The following is a 26,767-nucleotide window of genomic DNA, read 5'->3' on the forward strand; positions in this document are numbered from 1 at the left end:
TTAAAAAAATTACATTATTGCATTACATATTTGTCATATTATGCATCTTATTTTTTGTTTATGAAAATTTTAATAAAACTAATAAATAATTATCACTGCAAAATTAAAGTTAAATATAAAATGTAATGAAAATTGAAATTTTATTTTGCATCTCTTGCATTTTTTCTTGCATCTTTTGCATTTTTTCTTGCATCTTTTGCATTTTTTCTTGCATCTTTTGACTTTTTTTAGTGCATGTTGCATGCATATTTTTAAATTTAAAATGCATATAAATCAGGTCATAAGTTATTATATTATAGGTACACATAGAAATATTATAAGTACAATGATCAGTTGAAATAATAAAATAATGATATGAATGATTAAAAAAATATATACCTAGTTAAAATTGGAAATTATAAAGAGTATATGATAGCATAATATGAAATGGTCGATAAAAAAATATTGATCGTTCAACAAATAATATGTGAAGTTCAGGGCGGAGTGGCTCAACAATTCTTACCGGGCAAACAGATATTTTCAGGCCACATAAATTTATTTCAGGTCATTTTTTTCAAATTTAATTTCTTACCATTTATTGTCTTATTGCTAGATGTGTGCTTACCATTTTTTGATTGGGTGAAGTATAAAACAATTTAATAATAGTGGTGGTTCACATATCACATTATTTATTTGTTTTCGTTGTTTTTACAGTTCTCAAAAATAGATAAATATTTTAAACATTAATTATTTTCATCACACCAGGACCAGGCCACTTCTTATATAAGCTAGCCAGGCCACCGGGCATTGTCCCGGTTGCCCGGCAGGCCACTCTGCCTCGGGTGAAGTTACATGTAAGTTACAAAAAAAACATAGATTAAGTATACAAAATTATGCAAACGATATTAGCCAAAGAATATTTTATGATAAAAAATTGTTCTTACAATAATAATAAAAATAATAAAAGTAATATGAACAAATTGAGATTTCAGTTGCAGTGGCAGGACTTGAAGGACCGGCAAAATGTTTATTTGAATTTCTTCTTCTTGCTCTGAAAAACTACTGGTAACTGTTTATTATCCTTATAGTTTTAATTGCGCTCTAATCAATATTTTCGGGTTTATCTTTTTGTTTTGATGGTTCTTCTTCGTCATCCATTATCAAATCCGCAACATATTTTTCCAAGGCTTCATCTTCCTGGCATTTTGAAACATCTGGCCTAGGTTCTTCTTTCGAATCAGTGGATATATCTAAGTCATCTATTTCGATAACTGTATCATCAATAGTATCAATCGTGTTTTTGATGTCTGTATTTTTTTCAGGTACAATCCATGAACCATCATCCAAAAGTTCGATTTCCTTGATGTCATCTCCAAGTGCAAGATTTTCAACAATTTCCAAAAAATAACCATCTATTCGTATTTCATCATACAAACAAGATGTATAACACGTTGGGCACATCCATTTGGGCTTTTTCTCGTTCATTAAAATGAATGTACCTGCATCAAAACACTGTAAATGATTACAATGGATAGATTTTGCAGGTATCTTCATTCTAACTGTACTCAATGGACACACCAAGGAAACAGTTATAGATGTAGAGGCCAAATCTGGATCAACAACTGTCAACTTTTTAATAATATCATGTTTTGTTTCTTCTAAACTTCTCACTTTATCAACATAAAGTTTTTTTATCAAAGTATCTGCACTCACTTGTTTTACAATGAACATTGCAAGGGCGTATTCTTTCCCATCAGGAATCCAATTTATAGTGATCAAGTTTGGAAAAATTGGATTAAGTTTTAAAATCTGCGCACAGTTAATAGGTCCAGAAGTTAGTCTAGACTCTTTTCCTGGTTGCGCCGGAAGAAAAGATGGCAATGGACAAGTTGTACCATTGATTTGAATAAAAAGTTGTTTGGGCAACTCATCAGTTACCTCAGTATTCACAATTTGTTCCAACTGACAAATTCGAATCTGACAATTTATTGGGTAATCACATTTGCCATTGGAAGTGTCCCGATTCATTGCAATAAGCTCTATTTCTTCATTTGACATGGTATATTTGAATTCACATTTTATCATACCTGAAATAAAATAAATGTTATAAATATAATTAAGAATATAATAATAAAAAATATTTTGCTACCTTTGGCATATTTTGTTACAGTATTTGAACCATTAAGAGAAGTTGGTTTAATTGTATCCTTAATAACATCATAAAATGGTAGCTTCTTGAACTTGTAATCTGCTACAATTTGAGAAGATGGGATGGAAACAGAGGCATTACTGTTTCCACTAGTTTGTGGATTCAAAACAAGGTATGATGTATTTTGATTTGTTGGCAATTGCGATGAAACAACAGTATGAGGTCTGACTGGCTGATAACTGCCAGATACACACTGAATGTGATTGTTAGCCACAGTATTTCTAGGAAAAGAATTTGTACCTGTAGGGTACCCAAGTCTGAGTCCTTCTATTTTGGACGGAAACTGTGGTAATCTAGCACTGGTCATATGAACTGATTGTTGAGGATATTGTGGTAGTTGGTAAGTTCTTTGTTGTGAGATTTGTTGCTGATTCATATGCGTCCTCTGCCCCCGCTGAATACTCATAGAAAGGTGTATATCATATATTTTTGCTCGATATGCTATATAGTTAAAGCCATCTGGTATAGAAATTAATAATTCCAACGCCCTTTCTCGTAATTCAGGTCTTCGTCCTTCTATACTTTGTCCGAAAGCTCCCAAAAGTAATTTCAAATCACTAACTCGGAAATGAGCCAGCCAATTTCTATAAGTCTCACCATTGAAATTACTCATGATCACTAAAAACAAATTTAAAAAAAAATGTTATCTTTTTTATTGAATGTAGTTTTAATGTTATAATAATAAAATAAAAATATTGAATCCACTTTATAAAATATTATGTAATATGGGTAATTATGTCATTTCTTATCTCTGTAATCTCTTTAGATTCGTATTAAAATAAAAATGCAGTAATATGATAAAGAACTTCTATAGAGGGACATACATTTAAAAGCTTCTCCGCAGACCATAAGAAAACCATAAATAAGAACCATCTAGAAAATTAATCAATCAATGATTTAGAATTCTTTAACACAAAATTATTTTAAATCCTAAATGTTCACCCAGCATTTTATTAATAATAATTACAATAACAACTGTGGATTTGTTGGTTCCTATAAAATGTATCGGTGACCGTCAACGGATGCCCGTGATCATGACGGTTAGCATCAATATTGTTGGAAAAACATTTTCAACAAAAAATAGTTTTAACGTTAATGTCTAGAGCTTATCCAGCCACTTAGTGTTTATATTGATAATACATTTTATGTACATACGTAGTAATGTAGTAAACACAATTATGGAGAAAACAGAACCCGGTGTCTCTATTTGTTATAAATTAAAATATGCACACTGATTACTGAGGATATTCTATTATTATTTATTTTATTGACTAGAATATCAGAATTACAAAATCCTACAAAGTAAGACATAACAAACATAATATTTATGTCAAGTGTACTGTTAATTTTATAAAATTTAGAAAGTTTTTTTACAATTGTTTAATTTTGTAAATAAACTGCACAGTACACTTTACATATAAATTATATTTGTTGTGTCTTATTTTGTAAGATTATACATATAATATTTTTCTATAGGTACTAGATACCATAGTAATATAGTACCATGATAACTGATTTCACTGCATCAAAATGTATCTATTTAAATTTAAATAAAAGAATACTCTTAAATATTTTAATAGCATGTACATTCTGATTTGATGACTGAATTAAAGACATATAAAATAGATAAATCTAGTTCAAATAGTGTGTCAAAACCAATACAAACAAAATTATCAATGTTATTCTACTGAATATTCAGGATTTAAGAGGAAATGTTCAGAACAAATGGTATATATTTGCATATTAGTATTACCTATTAATTTACTCTTAAAGCATTAGTTAATATTGATGACTAGCTATACCTATACACAAATTCCATTTATTTATATTTTAAATTAAATATTATAGACAATGAATATAACACGATAATATATTACCTATAATTTGAAATTTAAAATATATTTATAAATTTTTTTTTTTAAGCTATCGTTAAAAAAAAATGTAGTAGTGTAATAGTTTGGACGTGTAGGTCACCACCAGGCTACAATTGTACAAATTGTAATGAATAAATATCTTCAATAACCTTTTGAGATTTTTTAAGTACCTATCATAATTTAAAATTTACTGGATACAAATAAAGTAAGAACAAAATTAATATGAACTTTCTAAATAATATTGTATAAATTATTTATATTATTTAGAAAGTTCATATTTATGTTCTTACTTTATTTATACTCAGTAAATTTTAAATTATAATAGGTACCTACTTATAAAATATCAAAAGTTCATTGAAGATATTTATTTATGACAATTTGTATAATTGTAGCATGTTGGTACTGCTCTACATTTTTTAACAATAACATACAATAAATTTGATTAAGAAATACATTTAAAATTTTAAATATATAGTATGACATGTTATGTACCTAACTTACATTAATTTGATATTACATTTAGTTTAAAATTTAAATAAATGGAATTCAACTATGTAATTATCTAAAAGTTACAAAATTAAAACTTTAATTTATTTTTATTTCACAACTAAATATTATAAAATGATTTCAGGTGACTGCATTGGTTTTTAACTATATTGTAGAAGAGATAAAACTTATCAAATGTAAAACATAAGGGATAACTTGAGTGACAGGATGTTTGAGATGTCAGCAAATTTAATGTATAACAGTATTTATTTGGAAATTAATCAATTATTGTACTGATAAAGTAGAAATAAGGGATCAGTTTCAAATGAAAATGCTTAATATTGATTATGAACACCCTACAACAACTTTGAAAAGGATTAACTTCTTAGATTTTTTTAGTGTTACAGAATTTGTTCTTCAATTGAATGTTTAAATACAAATTAAGTACCTGAAAAAAAAATTAAAAACAGAAAGTTAGCAATTTAATAGCACATGTAAATTGTAAAGCCATATTTAGTATCTGTACTAATTTTATAATTATTTTGATGTATCGTAATTTAATAAATACATTTTTTTATACATTGTTTTTACAACTTAATAAGTATTATTTACTAACGTCTAACCGAGTTGTATGGAACTACATTTATTTTATTTATGTTTGTAATCAATACCAGTAACTAAATTATAAATTAAATAAAATAACCATAAAATAATTATTTCTTTAATAACTTGTACAATATGCGTTATGTGTCTTCATGTTGTAAATAAAACATATATTTTAATTTATGAAAATAATGTTCTTGGTAATCATTTACCTACCTACCTATAGATTGACCTAAGTTACCTATTATATGTCATTTATATGTTGTAATTTGTATTTATATTTGTTGATCATTGTTGTGTTTAAAGTATCAACAAATGCATGTAGGTAACACTTTAAACAGTAAACCTAATGTACCTAATGTAATATATTATGTGGTTAATACTCTAACAGAAAACAATGTTAGATGTTAATTTAAGTTTACAAAGTAAAGTTTAAAGTACAGTTTAAATACTGTCTTAAGAGGAATTGGGACCTGCATATTTATAGCAAATGTCTCTTCACCAGATTCAACAGTGTGCTGAAAACTTTGATATTAGAGTGAATTGACCAATTATACAATTTAAATGTAAAATTATTATCTAGGGATCCATAACTATCATTATTATAAAATATTTATTTTTCCTGAATAAATAAAAAATGGACAATTTTAAACCATTATTAAATATATGTGCTTCTAAATATGAATTTTTAAAGTTACATCATTTAGAGAAAGGAAAATAATTTGAAGTGTCTTGTTTCAAAATAATTGATAAGTAACAGTAAGTAACTCTGTTGAAATATGTTAAATAATTCTTAGAATCATAGAACAGGAACGTACTCATTCGTTAAAAATTATAATTATTGTAACAAGTAGCAACGCACATTTATATTGAAAGGGCTTTGATAAAATCAGCTCAAGAATTATGCAGATTATCCAATCATAATACAATTAAAACAAATAGCTATAAACTGAATTGAATCAAGGGCATCAAATTGACAAGGGCGTCTTCAGAAATTTATCAAGGGGAAGACAAACATTTTTAATTTTTGTTTCACTATCTGATTAGTGATAAAGTATTGTTAATGAAATGTTTTCTTTCGTATAGGCAGGGAATGTAAAAATTATTTATGAATTATAATATGTAGATATTTAAAACTTAATTCCACAGCTTTCATTTTAGTTAATTAAAATGCAAGTTTAAATTTAAAATCCATTTCTTAATAAATAAAATGTCACATTGATTTGATGATTTTAGGTTATTTACAAAATTAAATGTTCCAAGTTTCTATAAAATAAATATGATATATTATGTTAATGCAAAAAAAACCAAATTATTTTAATTTCTTGAAAACTCAAGTCTCCAGTGTTGTCAAGTAAAATTTTTGAAACAAACTACCATAGAAATTAATCACTACTTATAAATAAACTAGAAACAATCAAAGATAATGACAAAAAAGTTAGTTTTTATTATCAACAACTTATTACGTTACTAATATACCATTCTGATTAATCAGATAATACTAGTCAGTTTAATTTATTAAATATTAATTATTAATCTATTCACAGCTGCAACCAGCAGCTAGCAGCAGCCTGATCATAAAATGAAAAAATTGAAGAAAAAAAATGTGGGATATTTTAAAAGATAATCAGGACCACAGCCACAGAGAAGCATTGCCCAAACACACAATAACTAGTTCTAAATAATATGCATAGTATGTACTATGTAGTGGTTTTTATTTCTTATGTCCCTCTTACAATTTTATTTGCCCAGTCTGGTAATTTGGTGTAGCTACGGACTTGATGACAATCTATCTAAAAAAACTATCCCTACTCGCCCCCCCCCTCCTACGCACCATGGAGTGAACAAGTTTGTGTACAATGTAGTAGATATATGAAAAATAGTAAAAGACAATATTTATTCATTTTTTCGATCACTTATTGGTAGTGCAGATGCTTTTAAATTTTAAGCAATCTTAGGATGGTTCTTACAATGTATGGTTAAGTGTCCGTTAACTTGAACTGGACATTGTAAGAACGACCCTTAGGCTCGTTTCACATGGACGCGATCATACGCGACGTATTGTACGCCTGCGTTTTTAGTTTACATTGGTTAAATTCATACGCGCCACTCCGACGGTGGACGTTTCCCTGGCGAGTATGGCACGTATGAAGTATGAACTTACCAATGTTAACTAAAAACGCGCGCGTAGGATACGTCCACGTACGATACGCGTCCATGTGAAACGGGCCTTAGTGTCATAATTCAGCATTATTTGATTCATTTTTCATTTCATTTTGATACATAATTAACATTCTAATGACCAATAATCTCACTCCCGCCAATATATTTTGTTTACTAGAAAAAATAAAAAAATACTTACATGTAGCAAAAACGACCGTGTATACGACGCAAGGTTTGTCTATTAATCTATCTATAAACAATGATTATGATTTTTGTAAATTTTGTGAAGAAGATGAGAAAATTTGTCGCCACTGCCCACTGAACGCCGTGCTTCAATAAAGGACAAAGGCAGCCGGTAGGCCGTCGTAGCAAACTTAATAAATAATAATCATCACCGGTACAACACAGATTCTATGAAATCAGTGTAGCCACAAACACCGACACTGAACAATTAGATATAACTTTCCATGCTTTAAGGCTATTAAAGGTTTAAACTATACTGTTATTCAGTAACAGTATGTTTACTGGTTTCCACTATACATGACATTGTGAGGCATACGTGCATACGAATCCTTTACTATAATTGGTTGTTTAGGTAAGGTTATCACACAATTAACCACGTCACCGTGTTGTTGGGCAAGGCAGAATATTTTTCGTGTACACGGCACACGCATATCGTGAAAACCCGCCTTTATGCTAGTTCATTCCATGATACGTTCTCGTTTTCCACTGATAGTCTTGATAATCTCGCAGATAGTAGAATTGATAAAGCTGATAACTGTTTATTTTTTTAAAAAACTTGACTATTAGACTTGTAGAATTACAAATTAAATGTTTTGAACAAGAATTTGAAATAAATGAAGTCAAGACAGTTAATGTTACCTTTGAATAATGAAAATATGTTATTAGAAATATAATTACTGAAAGAACAAAATTATTTACTCAAAATAATAATAAAAGGCTATAATTTTCTCTAAATTGGTCAAGTGGTACATAATAAATCATGTTCCCTTAGAATTTCATTGACAACCACGATCATTGTTCTATTTTCAGGCAGTAGAAGGCACAGAAAGTCTACTATACTGGACCAGTAGTGTTTACAAATGTATTGCCGAGGTAGAGATGTGAATAACAATTTTTAAACTCTTAAAATTGTTATGATACTTTTAAGTTCTAAAATGCTTAGCAAAAATGCACAATTCATTAATTATGATCACATTTTGTAGCATTAATTTAAGTCTTTTAATGACAGTCTTAATGTTAGTTCAATGTATATGGGTTATTATATTTAGTCTATGATGTCGAAAAATTTAGATCTTTAGTTAATTTTTGTGTTAATTTGAACTGCTTAGGAAAATCGAAAAATACATGTAGAGATGATAAGCATAACAAATTAATAAATTGACACTATACACAGATAGAAAACAATTTGGAAATTGATAGTCTAAAAATAATAAATAATATTGAAATTAAATAAAAAAGAGTAGGTTTATTTTGAATGTTGATGATTTAAATAATAATTGAGTAATTATAAAGAAAATATAATTACTTAAGTTAAAATAATTAAATCTATAATAAAACTAAACAATATTTTTTAATCGAAGAAGAATATTTGGAAAAATGATACTTATATACTCTACCCTGTCAATCCTCACTTTTGAAATAAAAAATTGAAACAATAAAATGTTTAAAATAAGTTCAGTAATATGGAAATGTGTTTCTTAGAACATTCCTGGAACTAATTTAACTGCTGCACTTCCTATAATTCACACCGAAAAAAATGAACATTATTATTATTTTATAATTTGTCATTGTACATATCAATTTTTACTGACATTAATTTTATACCTAACATTATTTTATTCCACTAGTTATAAATACCTATAATCTATATTTCCTTATCCCTCCATTCAATAATTTTATACAGCTGTAAAAAAAACATGGATTATAAATAATATTATGTTATGCATTTCTGGATTTAATATAAACTTTAAAATAAATTTTAATTGGTATAAGGTATTTCTCACTTTTATAGCACTTAATTTTAATATTATTTAATACCCGACTATAATACCTAGCTCAATAAATATTTTTATATTGTCAGATCATTTTGAAAAAGCTAATAAAAAAATGAGTGATGCTGTACAATATAATTTATCTGAAGTAAAAAAAGAATACGAAGAAACACATAAAAATAAACAGAAATCTAGAGTCAAAAAATATTCCTTTTATACTTATTTATAGAACTTCATAGGTACGGACATTTGAAGCGCCTGAGGAATAAAATATTAGTTCCTTCTATATTTTTTTAGGTTCCGTCAGAGGCTCCTTAGAAATTCCTTAAGAGTTCCAGTGCTGTTAGGGATTATAGATGTGACTAGACAAAGACACATTTTAATTATGTAATTGTTTTTAACTGAACCTTTCAACTAATCCTAATATGTATGTAAGTAAAAGTTAATGATCAATGTATATAATTTCAGTAAGTCTATAAAAATAATATTGTTCTTCACTTAAAAAAGTTAATAATATACAATAAACAATTATTATTCACAAATTGAGTTTAAGTTTAATGCTAATTGCCTACTCTGATTCTTAGAGATTCTGTTTATTAGAAATATCAATAATAACTCATAAGTAATTATTGCAACATAATAGAGATGTTAGAAATGTACATCACAAGATTGAAAATAGTGGCAAACTCATTCAAAAAACAACAGCATGACCACAAATGGGTTGAAGAGGTAAGATTTTTTAGATAGTATAATTTAATTTTAAAACAAGTTATGAGTATTTTAATATGTACTAACAATTTGCAATTTTAACACACTTATAACTTGCCTTAAAATTAAAATGTCTTAACTTTAATGTCAATATTAAATCTGACGAAAACAAATTAATGATCTTCGAAAAAAACATTTTGCGTAGAACATTTGGTCCAAAAAGAAATAAGGAGGGTAGTTATGAAATAAGATTAAATAGAGAACTGAATACTTTATTTAACAAACCCAGTATAGTTGCTACACTCAAGAGCCAAAGAATAAGATGGGCTGGACACGTATGGAGAGCAAAAGACCAACTTTTATGGACCATCACGAAATGGAAACCGAACAAAAGTCGACCGAGAGGAAAGCCTAGACAATAGTGGGAGGATCGAGTCAAGGAAGATATCAAGATGTTGGGAGTTATGAATGGAGGGGAACTGGTAGAATACAGAGAAACATGGAGGGAGATAGTGGAAGCGGCAATAGGCCCATATGGTCTTGAGTAAACCAAAAAAAGAAATATTAAGTAAATATGATGCAGTTTTAAAAGAGCACATTGGGGTATATAAGTGATTATATGAACGTATAAAATATTAAATTGTTATACTGTGGGGCCAAACAGAGTTCAAGGGGGGCTATAGCAGCCCTCTTAGCCACTCCCTATTTTACGCACATGATAATACAGAAAATAAGTGGGCTGCTTATTGTTCTGTAGGGCTAGTTAAAAATGTATGCTGTACCAGACACAAAATCTTGAACAAGCCTATGACTAATGAGTATGTCTATAATTTGCTACTGCCTAAGTAGTTTTTAAAGTTATGCAAACAAGAATATATTTCATTTTTTGCTATGCCTTGACATGGGTTGTGGTAGAGTTACCCAACGGTTACATTATTTTGAAAATTAATTGGTGTATATAAAATGCTAATATAAACATTCAGTAGAAATGTAATCCATTTAAGATAATTTGTATCTAGTAACATTAAAAACTAAAATTAATTTTATTTTATTTATTTTCTATTTAACACTATTTTAGAGTTGTTGAATTGAGAGATAATGAAACATTTATAATATTTCAATGTATTCCTAAAAATTATAATGCTATTTTAGCAAACTTAAATAATTACGATATCCATTAACATTGATAGTAAGAAAAGAAGTATTGAATTAAAAATTTAATACAATATATTTAATGTACCTAATATGGTGTTGGTTTTGAATAATTTTGTTGACAACTTCTTAGATTCCTTAGTTTCTAAGGCAATTAAACAGACTTTATTACTTTTTTTTTTAAAAAAAGGAAAATGGATTGCAGAATGAATAGACTTGTTAAAATTGATTATACAATTTTGTTGTTAAATTTAAGAAAATATTTTGTAATTGATTATTTATCTTTGAAATAAAGTAATTTGTCATTAACTTTAAGGAAACAATAAAATAGGATATTATGAAGTGTATTGCAATTAGTATTTTTACCTGTATTGTTGACAGGAAGTGGAGGGTGATAATAATATTTAATTGGCAGTAAAAGTGTTGGCTCAGGTTCCAAAAACAATATGCAATCTATATTTTAGAATATTTCGCCACTATTTACATTAATTAATATAAACATTTTTAAGTCAATTAAATCATACAATCCTCATTATTGTTTATTTCTTCAGTTCTGCTCAAGATCATACCATGTTGGGAACATTGATATGTAAACGTCTCCCTCGTCCACATCCACAATTTCCTATAAATATTTGAATAGATTTATTTTATAAAAAGTTAACTTATTTTATAGTAATTATATTCAAATGTACTTGGCAATTTTTAGTAATAAAATAAATGTATGCATTTACCTATAGGATAAGGTCAATAAATGTTGTCATGCCATCTTTTAACTCGACCACGAATATGTCTTGATCCCCTCTGAGGAGCTTAAATTAATATCTCTTCTATTTGTAACACTAATGATGGTAAACAGAATGGCTGCTTTAAACATGGTGATATCGAGGTAGCTGAAGTGGTTGAACAGTTGGCACATTGGCAGAACCACAGGTGGCTGATTAAGTGATTGGGAGGCGATGGACATGCACTGAACCAATATCAAAGGCCTAAAACCTGGCCATTTAAATAGTAGAGAAAGTGATTGCATATTAATACCTGGTACTATAGCTTCTAAATGATAAAATTGAAGAAACACGTTAAACAAATTGTTGATTACTTTTAAAAATATACAGTTATTATGATTTATATTAATTTATAAATGACTTACGATGTAGGGAATTAGGCCCCAATTTCGTTTCTAATAATCTGCTCTGGTATGTAGTATTTACATCACCTTTACCTTATGAAGTCACTCAGATAATAACTGGCATTTTCAAGGTTTAATCACATATTTCTGACTATCAAGTCATTAAGTGGGTGTACCATATAATCTGCTTGCCTGACCTAATGAACCAAAACTATGATAAGAGTATTTTTCAGAAATATAACTTATTTAAACACATTTAAATAAAATAATAAAAAGTGTGTGTTGCAATAGACGAAGTGAAACCTTTTTACAGAGATGGAAACAAAGGTTATTTCACCTTTCTCAAATATTGAGTTTGTGTTCGAAAAATAAAAAAATGAGGTAAACTTAGTGTCCAGTAAGCCAAGGCAGAAACACTTTTTGGTACTGAATCCATAAATCTGACTTATGCTACAGCGCCTAAATAAGTTTCACTTCAAAAACATTGTTAGTAGTGATTACTAATTACTGTGATTGCATATGAACTTACATTCTGCCCATTGACTACTTGACTAAAATCATTTTGAAATCTCTCATAAACTGTTCTCAAGACTCAATCTCTATGAAGTCACAGTAACCATCTAATACCGTTTATAGTACCACATAAAAACTTTCAGCTGATCTCCCAAGTTATAGTCAGTAACTGAAATTTAAAAAAAAATATATGATTATACAAATTCCAACGTAATATTTTGTACTCGATTAATTATTAGAAACGTACCTAGGTTCCTTGTATTTTCCTAAATCCCAATTGGTGAAAAAGAATTTCTATAGTGGATCTCTTCTTTTGCAGGTAAATCAGCCAAATCCATTAATTATAATGAGCATTTAACATCATGTATATCAGAAACTATAATATGGTACAATCATGCAAAAATGTTAAAATTAAGTAAAATGGATTAAGCATTAGGAGAAAGAAATAAAATTCATATAACAGACAGCACGGATATAGTACTATATAATAAAATAAAATGATTAAATTTCATAATAACAGTAAGATATAACACAGAATGTTATAAATAGAAGTAGAATTTAAAAACAAAATGAAACAGGCAATAATAGATACAGGAGCAAATATTTATTAGTTAAAGATAAAGAGAAGATTATTTCAGAAGAACAAACAATAATCACTGGTGCAAATAATTCTAGGTTGAAAAACATGGGAACAATACAATTAAAAATAAAAATACAAGGTAGTGAATATGAAATTACAGCTTATGTAATTAAACACTGAACGTGTGAAATTTTATAGGGTAACAATTTTTTTCAAAATATTGTCTAGTTATTGATTTTGGAAAAAAAGAAATACAATTTAAAATGGGAGGAAGTAAAGAAATGGATAAAATTTGGGTAGAACATAATGGAACAATTGAAGCGATTTAAACACTGAGATTGAAACACATAAAATAAGGGAATATATCATAGATAAAATAATAGCAAAGGAGGATACCATAATGGCACCAAAAATAGTAACTAACATAAAACATAAAACTAATATGGGGACAATAAATGAACAATTAACTATACACCCAGTAGACTGTTTAAGCCAAAATCAATATTTAAATTTGGATTAAATTTGGAAACAAATATTCTAGACAAAAACGTTAAAGAAATTCAGCTGTACAATTTCTGAAATTTATAAACAAGAATATATGAAGGCACCATAATAGGAACAATGGAATATAAAAGAAAAATAATTTATTAATAATTCATGAAACAAGTAAAGACATCACTGACAGACAAGGTAGGCTCATTAAAATTTCAAGTGATTTAACTAATAAACAGAAGGAGAAGGCAAAACTTTTAATAAGTAAATATTAACATTTGTTTACTTCTGAACAATTGGAATTAAACAATTTAAATTGTTGAACAATTGAAATAAGTTGTGTTTAAAAGTGAAGGAATGTGAGGTTAATTTAGATTCAAAAGACCCAGTTTTCCAGGCTCCATATAGAATTTCTCCGAAACAAAGAGAAAAATTGAAAAACATTATTGATAAAATGACTAAAGCAGATATCATAGAACTCAGAAAGAGCAGTTATGCAGGGCCAGTATTTCTTATACCTAAAAAACAAAAAAAATATTGTTTCTTAGAGGTTTTTAAAAAACTCAATGAACAAACAATAAACGATAGACACCCTATTCCTTGTACACATTGCACAAAATATATTTAGAGCATTAGACATTAAATTAGCATTAAATATTTTTATACGGTTGACATGGCCCAGAGTTATTTTCAGATTCCGGAGAAGAAAGATGACCGTGAGAAATTAGCATTTACTTTAGATTATTTCAATGTAAACTAACACCACAGAGAGAGACAAATTCGGCACCTATTTTCCAAATAACAATTTATACCATTTTTAGTGATTATTTGTATAGATCATAGTAGCCTATTTAGACAACATATGTTGTCTTGCAGATGAATTTGAAAAGGCACTTGGTAATTTAGAAAAACTGTTTATTAGATTAGACAAAACAGGGTTAAAATTGAAAAAAAATAAATGTTTTTTTTTTTTAAAGCCAGAAGTAGAGTTGCTAGGTCATAACATTTCAGAACACGGCTTAAAACTATTAGACAGAAATATAGAAGCAGTAAAAAAATGTCCTAAGTCAATAAAAATCAAAGATGTCAGAGCCTTTATTGGACAATATTCATACTATAGAAAATACATAAACAAATTATTAAAACAGCAAACCCACTTACAGAAATTACAAAAAATGATATCGGATTCATATGTGAAAAGTAATAAGAAGTAGATTTTAAATTTTTAAAACAGGCAGTAAGTACAGCCTCAGTATCAGCATTTTTAAGGAAGGTAGAGCAATTTGTATTACAACGGATGCTTCATTGGAAGGACTAGGAGGAATATATTAGAACAAGAAGACGAAAATGGAAAAAAACATCCTATTGGTTACACATCTAGGAAACTGAAAGGAAGGGAAAAAAATTATACAACCACAGAATTAGAATTGGCTGCAGTAGTTTTTATAATAAATTATTTTAGAGAATATCTATTAGGAAGGGAGTTAATAGTGTATAGTGATCACTCGCATTTGCAATACTTTATAACAATGAAAAATCCATCATCTATAACAGGGGTGGCGAACCTTTTTGTACAAAGTGTCAAATAAAAATTTTGGTTGGATTTTGTTTTCCCTGTGTGTCAACTAGTTCGATAGCCCTTTAATTTTTTTTTCAAAAACTTTAATATTATCAAACTTTTACACATTTGTGTGTATCACTAAAATAGTGTGCGCATGTCACTCTGTGTAAATAATGTTATACGGGGTACCAAAATATTCTTGAAAATTAAAAAGAAGAGAGGTGTACAGCTAATAGGGGATTTTTAAGATGAAGCCTTGATATAGCAACCGAAAAACAAATAACATTTTTTTATACAAACGAGGAAAAATTAAAACAACAAGCAGATAAACTAAGGGAAATATTTGTATCAGGCCAAAAAGATTTAAATCAAATCACGATACAATTAAATAATTACACGACCTCAACAAACAATTGACTCGTACATTTAAAAGACGGCTATAAAATATTTTTAAACGAAAAGAAAAAAAAATGATTTAATGGAAAACACCAAGACTGATTAAGAAATAAAAGGATTACAGGAAATTATATTTAATTTAATAACAATGCTCATTAAATGTATTAATTATGAAGGAGAGATGAGTACACAACTACATTGTAAAATGGGAAAAATACCACCAAGAATAATTAATGTAGATACCCTATATACAGATTTACAAAAATTATCCGAACTATTGAAAAAAGATGGATTTTAACTAACAATAAACTTAGACAACCTGTCCTTCTATTATACGTAAATATCCCAATAATAGAATACCAATTCTCAAAAACAGATATCTTAATAAAACTAAAAATTCTTATTTGTGAATATAAATCGAATTGGAATCTATTCCAACACATACCAGTACATCTTAAATTCAAAAATTCAACATGTATAATGCACTCAGAAAAAACATGCATGGCAGTAAATACAATTAATAACAAACATAGCATAATTTAACATAGCGATCCCTCAGTGACAGATTTATGTTACACACCAATATTTTGTCAGACATTACCTTAACACTCAAGATGTGTAGAGGCAATTTTTAAAATTGACCTCTAGAAGAAATAAATAAAAATTGCTATTTCCAGTGTGTAACACAAGTTAATAACGAAGAAACAATTATTAAACAAATTGGGGTAAATACTTATGCGATAACAAACCCACAACCAATATTATTTGTTAAAAAAGAAGTAGTAACTTGACATTGATTCAACACATTTACATTATCTATGAAGACCAGCACTTATTAAAACTAAATTACCATGTGATCATGAATTAATTAGGAATGAGAAAACAATTATTCCTAAAATGTACCCATGCGAATTAAGTAATACTAACAAATTAACTATTCAGTGTGTTTTACCCATACCCTGGATAAATATAAAATCACTTAAAATCACCCATAAAGAATAGAAAGATAAAATATTCTTCACCAATCTAACGGAAATAATGAACAAAAACTGGACTAAAGACCGAATTTCCACATAAATAAAAATATATGACTATGACCAATACTTCAAAGATATCGTTCTAGACGGAATACCAAATAAACTAATAAATGCATTTTAAGGGACATATTATACATAACATGGCTATCAATATTAACCATACTCATAATTTGTATCTGCCATAAAATATACCCGGTGGTAATAACAGTACAGTAACTGATGACAGCCCACACATTATCCCCACCTATTCCTCCCAGAATAAAAAAAGATAATATACATATATATAAGAGTAAGACTAATAATAAAGTAAATAAAGATTACTTAATTAAACAATTTTCCCAGCACACTAGAAAAATTCAAATCCTCAAAAATAAAAAGTCCTTGAGTAAGTAGACAGGAAAAGATCTGCACATTAGGAAATGAAAGACAACACAGCTGTAAGTCCAATTGCACAAGTTCAATTCTTAAAAATATTTCCTATAAAAAAAAATGAATATATGAATATACATTAATAAAAAAAAAAGACCAAAGGCCAATAGGTGAATACCAGACATGATGACATATCCAAAAATCCTCCAGTAACAAAGTAGATAACACCATCCAACACCATCAGTGTAATCGCCAACAATTCACACCTAAATAAAATATAAGCAATTAATACAGCATATTTTTTGTTTATTTTTAATAGTTATAAAACATAAAATGTAATAAGGTAATATTATCAACATGTTGTTTAAATGTTGATTGGCAATATTATGAATGTACTAATTTAGCTTATAAACATAAGTAATACCATTTTACAATGTTATAATTTAAATAAATAATTAGTTAAGATATATGTGTAAGAATATCACTAGGATAATATATGTAATACATTTAGCTTGTATGCCATCAAAATTATTAGTATAATAAATTTATTATTATTTAAAGCTTTTAATAGGTAAAAGTAAAAGTTAAAAAGATATAATAATATTACTTATTAGTAATAAGAAATGTTAGCACACATTAACTAGGTTAAGTAAACACTCATTTGTAATAGGTAAAATAGAATAATTTTAAGCATAGTCAGTAACTAAAATATAACTAGGTTAAACTTAATATCAATATTACCGATAGTGCTTCTATACTTAAGGAATACATAAAAACAGGAAGGGGGTCGGAGTGTGATGATAGTGTGACTCGATTGCCACTGGACGTCTAAAATAATAAAGTGCTAATATTAATATTAGTTTGTTTATATTTTGTGTATGTCTGTGAATGGCGTATACGTCAATATAATCATACCTACTTATGCTCATAGTTTGAATCATCCATAACAGTGTAAGAAGCAGTTGCCTTAGGGGTTACTTCAAGACGGGTTAGACAATTTTCCGACAACAATAACTCTTCTAAGTTCTAACCGATCCACATTTATGATTAACAGCGGTGGAGTTGAGGACTGGAAAGAACAAAGTTGATGTACTTAAAAACGTATTTTGAACATTAATAAGTAACAAGTAACAACAAATCGCATATTATCAAATCACAATGACACAATATCACACATCACTAATTGATAAAACGGTTAGAGGCTTCGAAAAAGAGCTTCAGAATGCCAATAAAAAAATTACATTTTTCGTTTACATACCTATTATACAAAATCAAAATTTTCAAGAAAAAAAAATCGTGACGCATCACGATTTAAGGAATCATCTTAAATTTAATAATGTTTACTCAATCGCGTACCCTCCTCATGGCAGTGGGGTTGTCGTTACCGTTGTCTTATCACGCTGCTGTTGTCAATGGTCGTCGTTATTATTACTATTACTATTATTGTTATTATGATTTTTTTTAAATGTTAAATTTTGCAATTTTTACTTGATTTTCGGGTTTTTTTTTAACGATTTTTCGACTACTCTCCCGTTTTAATCGCAAACGTTTTTGTAATATTACAGAACCACTGTAAGTTGTATAGTCTAGTTTTTTATAATGTCATGACTTAATAAATGTATTATCTAAATGTAATAAGTACCTTTTATTATTGACTATCGTGTAAACAGGCACGAGCCACCAATAGTCAATACACCACTGAACAAAATATATTTCACTCAAGTCTGAAATCATTAGAATGATACCTATAATATACCCAAGATTGTTTATATTACCTTGATGTACATCAAATTTCAAGTTAATCTAAATAAATAATGTTGGACACCCCCCCCCCCCCACCAACTGTTTATTTTATGTAGCTAATATTTAAACCAAACAAATAAAAAAAAACTATGTATCAACATTGTTTTGTTTTATATCTAGTCATTTAGAGTTTCACTTTGGATGAATATACTGATTATATACTATTAATATGATTAATATGATAAAATTAATACCCATTCAGAATTCTTACTTTCAGTTTTCTCTTATTTCTGTACTAGATACTGTGTATTTACTTTTTTAATATTTACCAACTAAAGTTAGTGGAAAGTATACAATACTTTCTCATCTACACCTCTCTAAACACATTGAATTTCCAAGGACTAATGTGAGATTGATAATTGAATCTTAAGTGTTATTTATCCAAGTATGAAATTAAAAATGGTTCCACATATTTTTTGTAAAATATTACTATTTATTTTTGTTTTTTTAATTAGGTACCTACCTACCTACCTCAATAATATATTCAACTTATTATTTATCTAAATTTGGTATATGCTACATATTCAACTGTTATAAATATTAAATTTGGTAAGTAGGTACACCTATATTATATTTTATGTTATTTGATTTTTCATATAACCAATTAAAAATTACTCAATAACATGTGGATTGTTTACATCTGCCTACCTATTGAAATAATTTTGAGTAATAATATAACAGTGATAATGATTTTTCGAGTGTACATTCACTTAAAGTCATTCATCAAGCCCATATTACTAACAATGGTTTCTACATATTTCACCAAATTTCATACAAATTGTGTGTATCATAGTTATAGTAAACTGGTTATTTCCCGAAAGCGACAAAAACTACAAACAATTTTACTTGAAGTTTTTCATACACAATTAGTTTTGTAGTGTTATACTTCAAACAACAACAGTCTGAAACTCTAAACACATATATAAGGTTCTACCATCTGCTCATATTTTTTGTCAAAACAAATTTTTTTTGACACATATGCCCCATCAAAAGAAAAAGATACAACTGTACATTTATCTTTCATACCTAGTGTTTCTTCTTCGATTTTTTTAAAAATATAAATTGACTTAATCCATTTAATTATAATAAAATAATATATTTTAAATATATACACCTTTGGCTTTCATCAATTTCATTACACCTGAAATAATGCCTGGTCTCATAAGAAATTGAACTGCTCTTGTTCGAAGCATTGATAATCTTAATTTTTTTTTACTAATGTTACCATGTATTCAATTAATTTATATGGATAAAATATAAACCAACTAGAGGAAAAAGTTTTTCTTCATGTAAGTATCGATATGCTTTAGGTGTTATATTTCTCAAGGTAATTGCAGAAGAAATATTTTCAGGTTGCCATTTGTATACCCTCGTTTTAGGATTTGAAAGCATATCTATTTAAGTCTTAGTGAATAAAGTGGACAATATTTGTATAAAACAGTATTCAAATCATTATTTGATTTAATTTGATCATTATATTCAAACCCATTCATTTTCTAAGATATCTAATATTTCTCAAGCGAAGAAAGTTATATACCAATGGATAAATAGTAAATTTAAAATGTAACTTAATTTTAAGAAATCTGTACAAAATTAACTTGAAGTTAACACGTTAAATATGTTAAAATTTTAACTTATTAAGTTTAAATTTAATTTAAAAAAAAAATGACGTGTTGCTTAACTTAGTTAATATTAACTTAACGTTTTAACTTAATTTTAATTTTTAACTAGTTAATGCCCAGCCTCGCATATAATGTACTAATAATTAAATTTAATAAAATAATTCCACAAACATTTATTTTAATTATGTACAACACAGAAAGCATTTATAATTTTATCTATATCTAATAATTATATTATGAGTAGGTTGTAGGTATTATAAATTACAATAAAATTAGTTAAAACAAGTAACTAACACAGCCAGTTAAAAAATTCCGAGCATTCCGATCCCACAATTATTTTATGATTAATGTTCTCATGTGAAAATATATTGTTTGAATATCTACCTACACAACGTGCGTTTTGTCTTGCTTACTTTCATTATATTTAATACCTTCTGATCCTGGAGATTAAGAACACTACTTCTACCGGCACTTCGTACCACGCTACGAACACAGCCGTCTTGACAACACCGGTAGACACTACACTTATAATGATAGTCAAGATAAAGACAAGTCGCCAGTTATGTGGCCTCTACTGCGGATGCAACTTGTCGCATATTTATCTCAACTTATTTATTATTATTTCTTATTTAAATATACCACAAGTCACTTACACGCGCTCAATAAGGCTACATTATTGGCGATTTGTCACGAACATTCACGTTTATATTAATATATTCACATGAAAATCAATTATATAGGGATAGTTAAGTAGGTATAAAAAGTTTTTTTAAAAGTTGTAGTATAAGCCTTTGCTATTAATTAGTAATTGTATACATTTTACTATTTTAGAACCTTTTGAAACGTATTCATCACCTGTTAAATTCAGATAATTCCTTATCTATTCTATATTTACATACAAATCCGATCCAAGCAATATTTATAACCCCAATAATATATGACATAAATCAAGACTCGCAGTAAAAACAGTTTAACATACATTCAAATCTTTCAACATCTAAATCCAAAATTGAATTTCCGTTTGTCTTAACTCTTAAGCTTGAGCAGTTCAGCAGCATTGTTGTGTACTTGTGCGTGTCGCATGATAACATTATAAGTAATACTGATTAGTGATTACTTAATATTATTATTTACGGATTTGAGGCTTGAATGTGACAGTGATATAAGAAACAGGTACCTATAATACCTGGTATAAGAATAAGACTATTATAATATTATGTTCGTGGTATAACTATGATAGTATGATAATAATATCATTATGTAGGTATATTCTCTACTCTCTGAGGTAAATACATTAAAATGTATTATTAGTATTGCGGATAACATAATACAACAGGCATAATATAATCTTTTGTACAGGTGCGCGGGAGCGACTCATTATGACGTGATAACTGATAAATAACACTATATTAGCTACTTGTCGGCATGAGGTCATTTCATTGCAATTTCTGAAATTTGTAAATAGCTCTCAAGCATAAAGTTTTGCATTAATTAATATTCTGTCGGAACTGATTCTTTTTAGAGCTGTACTACTGTTTTTAAAAATAGTCTGACAAGCTGACAATGTCATTATTATTGTACTGTAGTACCTACCTATAATAATATACATATAAACATTATACAACACTAATAACTATACTCTATTACAGGTATAATTGATGAGACTTTAATAATAACCAGCGCGGCGCCTGATGTATTGAACCCGTTTCCCTGACTGCGAAGAAACTAGAAGGCGTTGGTCACGTCCTTTCTCGTCATTATAACGAACCCTTGCGGTCGCCGTTCGTCCGTCGTGACGTACCTATCTTATTTGTCATGAATATGACAATAAGGGCAGCAATAAATTAGAAGTCACAGTACCAACAGACAGCATCGTGTAGTGACAAAAAAACATGCCGATAGGCTATATTGTGTTATCTACTGTCACGCAGTTGAACAAAAAACACTTGCAGGTGATCATGGAAACGGACGCACAACACTGGCGGTACTCGGCTCCAAGATCTGCTGAAGAACTTAAACAGGCGTGAACTCGAGCACACACCACGCAACAAATAAAAAATTTAAAAAAATAAGGAAACGATAGCACCTATCTGAAGCGCAACCCGAAGCAGTGGGTAACATTGACAGTACGTGAAAGTTACCCGACCCAAAACTTAACGCTCGTTGAGATTCGAGAAAAAACGGACAACTTACGCCAATGGACGACGGACAACCGCATTCGCCTGTTAACACCACCGTTGACATAATATTATATTTATATAGGTTAACAATTGCACAAGGATAGGGCGCGTAGTATGTACCTATCTCATATTAGTCGCGGGGACGATAGACATACGAGTAGTGATTTGTAATTTCTCGGTATTTAAAAATAATGAAATATTTCCGGCATTTGTAATAACTTCTCAAGCAATAGGAATTTTTACTGCTAATATGAAATTTCAATTTCAATTCAATTCAAATGTATAAGTCAAAATTGTATTATTGCCAATCCAAACACAAATAAAATATGATGCGAGTGGCGAACACAAAGTATAATAAATCAAAGCAACGAAAAAGGAAAATAGATTAATTATAATACCCTTATGGCCAAACAGAATGAAATATTAAGTATGGCCCTTCAGGCCCAAAATAATACTAATAATTAATAAAGATAAAATAACTCACAGTTTATGGATCGCAGACTGGAAAACTGGTCCTATATTTCCAAAATAATAAGAATAATAATATCACGATGCTATATTATATTGAAATTAATAATTATATAATAATAATATTAGCGACGATTCGCGTCTCCGGTTTAATACATATAATTTATGGCACTTAAAGCCCACAATGGTAATGATAATAATATAAGGGACGATGATCACCGGAAAATTAATAATACATTATAAAGTATTTGGCGATTTGAGTCCACAATTTTACTATTTTTGAGACGACACCTTAAGGAATATATATATAATAACTGGCCCTTATGGCTCACAATTGTAGCAATATATATAAGCAGAGCCGTTCTTAGGATTTGCGAGGCCCAGAGCGAAAATATTTTTAAAACCTTTTAGGCATATATTTATATCTATAATCTATCTATAAACATATAATGTCATCAATAGTTCTATCACACAACAAATTTGGTAGGTACCTCCCTAATTATAATTGAAAACAAGGGGTTTTTTTTTATAAAACATAATATCTAGCTAAATAAAGAAAATAAAAATTTATACAGTACACTCAAATAACATGTTTTTCTTTAATTCCTATATTATATTATTCATTAATCGTCATTAATCGTCACTTATTGATATTTATACAAATTTGCATTTGAATAAAACATAACAGTAAACAGACTATTTAAAATATTAAAAAATACAGTAAAAATCAATTTATTCATCAAAAATTAATTTTTCTGTCTTTTTATATTATTCGAACTTTTCAATAGTATCGCTTTGGTCTACTTTTTCACACCAATCAGGTTCAATTGAAATAATTGCTAAATCAGAAAGTCGATCTTGCACCATTGTTGTTCTTAAATAATTCTTAATGATTTTTAACTTCGAGAAAATTCTCTCAGTACTTGCAGTGGTTATCGGAAGAGTTAATAATATTCTTAACGAGATATAAATATTTGGAACTGAACCACATGTTGATTCTATTAAATCAAGACGCTCGAAAAAGGTTTTTTGTTTATTCAAAATTCTACAAAATATTTTTAACTTCAAAAAGTTAAATTCCATTTAAATCGCAATTTTCACCGTCCTTTAATAATATTTCTAAATCAATGCTTTCGTAATGTTTCATCGTCAAATAACTTCAAATTTTCAATATTATATAAAAATCCAAAGTTTTCTGAATGAAAAGATAGTTAATTGATATAATTGCTTGATCTACCACTGCCAAAAAATAATCATGATACAATTTTTGTTCATTAGAAATTGTACGTGTATCATTACTTTCATAATCAAATTGATTACTTTTTTTAGATCTCTAAATTGTTTAAAAATTGGTTAAGTTCCAATGTCTTCACATAATTGTTTTGCAGTTTTTTTTGATAAATCAAACATGACATAAATATGCCCACCTTTATCGTAGTGGTTGCCTATACATATTCTGTCAGGCGCTTACCACTTATACAGTTGTACTATATATACTATAGGCAGTAAGCATGACAAAATATATACTTATTAGTTATTATTAATGCTATGGGTATTTATATAACAGGTAGGTATTATTCTTATTATTTTTTTTAATGTATTAAAGCTTCAACAACAATGGTTTATAGTCTATAGGTATTATTATACAGGTAAGTAGATATTATACTATTGTACAACTACTTATAAAGTAATTTTGTTGTATTAACTTTTAAACTTAAGATAAGTTACTCTACATCTTCGCGACATTGGTAATATCATTTAAGATAAGTCACAATTATATTTTAATGGATTCAAAACTTAACTACCTAAAAATTTAACTTACAATTTATCATTTGTAGTCAATTTATGAAATGATAATTCTGGATTTTTACTGCTGTTGTTTTTACAAATTCCAAGAACAACTCTTGTATGAAGTCATTTTATAATTGTTGGTATACAAAACAAAACACTTCAAATACACAATATTTGGAGAAAAATAATTATAAAGAGATATTAATAACAAAATATCGAAAGGATTATATAATACCATCCTCCTTACCATAATTAAAGGAAAAAAAACTATGCATAATTTATTTATTTTTAGCTCAGATTTTTTGTACAAATATTCAATTAATCATTTAGGTTATTAATTATTACAAAAAAAAACAGTATTTCGAATAAAGGAGGGATATTAGAGTAGAAATAAAAATTTATATAGGCAACTTATTTACACGATAGCCGGATAGGTAACCACTAACCACTACGATTTTTGGGGGCTATGTCGATGTTTCTTATCATTGACTGTCCCGTATTGTCATATAGACTATAGAGTATTTTGGTGCGAGACAAAAAGCACTACGGCTATGTTAATAATTCTTGCAGCCGACGCCTGTGGCACGCGATAACGCGCTGTTTAATCTACATGACTACATACCTATTATATGACTCACAACTTAAAGTGCACTTCCAAAAAATGTAACTAATACTTAATATATATTATAGATTATATTAAACAAGTGTCACAACTCACAAGGCATATTCAATAATAATATTATAACAAAAATATGACAATGCAAAAAAAAAAATGATTATTGTGAGTATGAGACTAGCTGTTCATCAGTGACAGATAATATTATGCATAAACTTATCTATAATAGATCTTTATAAGTTATGGTTATTATCTTTCATTAGTTCATATTTTATTTAATCCTTTTCTTTTTTCTCTCCACTCTTTTTTTATACCACGGGTTATTTTTTAAATTTAAAATGTTTTTTTATTTATATTTCAAGTTGTATTTTAGATAAAATATATTCACAATAATTGAATAATGTTAATATTAAAATTAAAGTACCTACTTGTAGTATTGACTAAAAAATTATTAACAGTAATATAGAAATATTGACTACCTATTAGATAGGACTGACCGATACTGTCTATAAAAATAAATATAATAGTAGGTACGCTTTAAATGTTGCAAGTATTCAAGAAAAATAATTTTAAATCACAATAAAATAATTAAAATTAACCCACTAACAAAACTCAACTTATCTACCTTTTTAATTTTATACTAAACATAAATTTATAATTTTTTTTTTGCATTTCAATAGCAATAAAAATTATTATATAATACAATCTGTTTATATTTATTTTTTACCTAGTAACCATATTTAAATTAATTTTTGCTAATTGATATTTAAAATAAATCAAATTATTTTCATACAGTTATCCTTTATCCTTCAAAGTAATTTCATAAAACATAAACAAGGTAAGTTTTATTTAACTTTTCATAAATTCATATGCAAATACAAGAGTACCTAAATTTTATATTCTATGCTTGAGTAGTCATCAGTGGCTTGCGGAGGGGTACCCTAGGGTTCTAACCCCTCCCCCGAAATTTCTTCCTTCTACAAAATAAAATCTTATTAACCATCATAATTAATAATATTAATAC

The 26,767-nt window shown here is 28.0% G+C and overlaps 1 protein-coding gene and 1 long non-coding RNA gene across 4 annotated transcripts; both read right to left on the reverse strand.

Moving 5' to 3' along the window:
* Positions 1–683: 683 nt before the first annotated feature.
* Positions 684–7,716, reverse strand: LOC111028549 (E3 SUMO-protein ligase PIAS1-like). The gene is made up of 3 exons (XM_022307239.1): positions 7,514–7,716; positions 2,129–2,806; positions 684–2,066 (listed from the first exon to the last, which is right to left on the reverse strand). The coding sequence occupies exons 2-3, from the start codon at positions 2,799–2,801 to the stop codon at positions 1,081–1,083; spliced, it is 1,659 nt and encodes a 552-aa protein (XP_022162931.1). The 5' UTR covers positions 2,802–2,806; positions 7,514–7,716; the 3' UTR covers positions 684–1,080.
* A 3,950-nt stretch (positions 7,717–11,666) lies between these two features.
* On the reverse strand, positions 11,667–18,633 carry LOC111028546. 3 transcript variants are annotated; one of them, XR_002603914.1, is made up of 10 exons: positions 18,522–18,633; positions 18,183–18,332; positions 18,005–18,091; positions 17,442–17,529; positions 17,216–17,371; positions 13,076–13,204; positions 12,845–12,997; positions 12,337–12,512; positions 11,921–12,239; positions 11,667–11,811 (listed from the first exon to the last, which is right to left on the reverse strand). It is a non-coding gene; the product is annotated as an uncharacterized LOC111028546 (long non-coding RNA). The 3 variants fall into 3 exon arrangements; XR_002603915.1 differs by having other exon boundaries at positions 11,921–12,182; positions 18,179–18,332; XR_002603913.1 differs by having other exon boundaries at positions 18,179–18,332.
* Positions 18,634–26,767: the final 8,134 nt, after the last annotated feature.

Source organism: Myzus persicae, unplaced genomic scaffold (genome assembly GCF_001856785.1).
Source record: "Myzus persicae strain clone G006 unplaced genomic scaffold, MPER_G0061.0, whole genome shotgun sequence".
Classification (NCBI taxonomy): domain Eukaryota; kingdom Metazoa; phylum Arthropoda; class Insecta; order Hemiptera; family Aphididae; genus Myzus; species Myzus persicae.

Bases quoted from the DNA above. Each gene is read 5' to 3' on its own strand.
- LOC111028549 (XM_022307239.1), bottom strand. From the start codon at position 2,801: ATGAGTAATTTCAATGGTGAGACTTATAGAAATTGGCTGGCTCATTTC. The intron at 2,067-2,128 runs GTAGCAAAATAT...ATTTTATTTCAG, and splicing joins TGTAACAAAATATGCCAAAG to GTATGATAAAATGTGAATTC.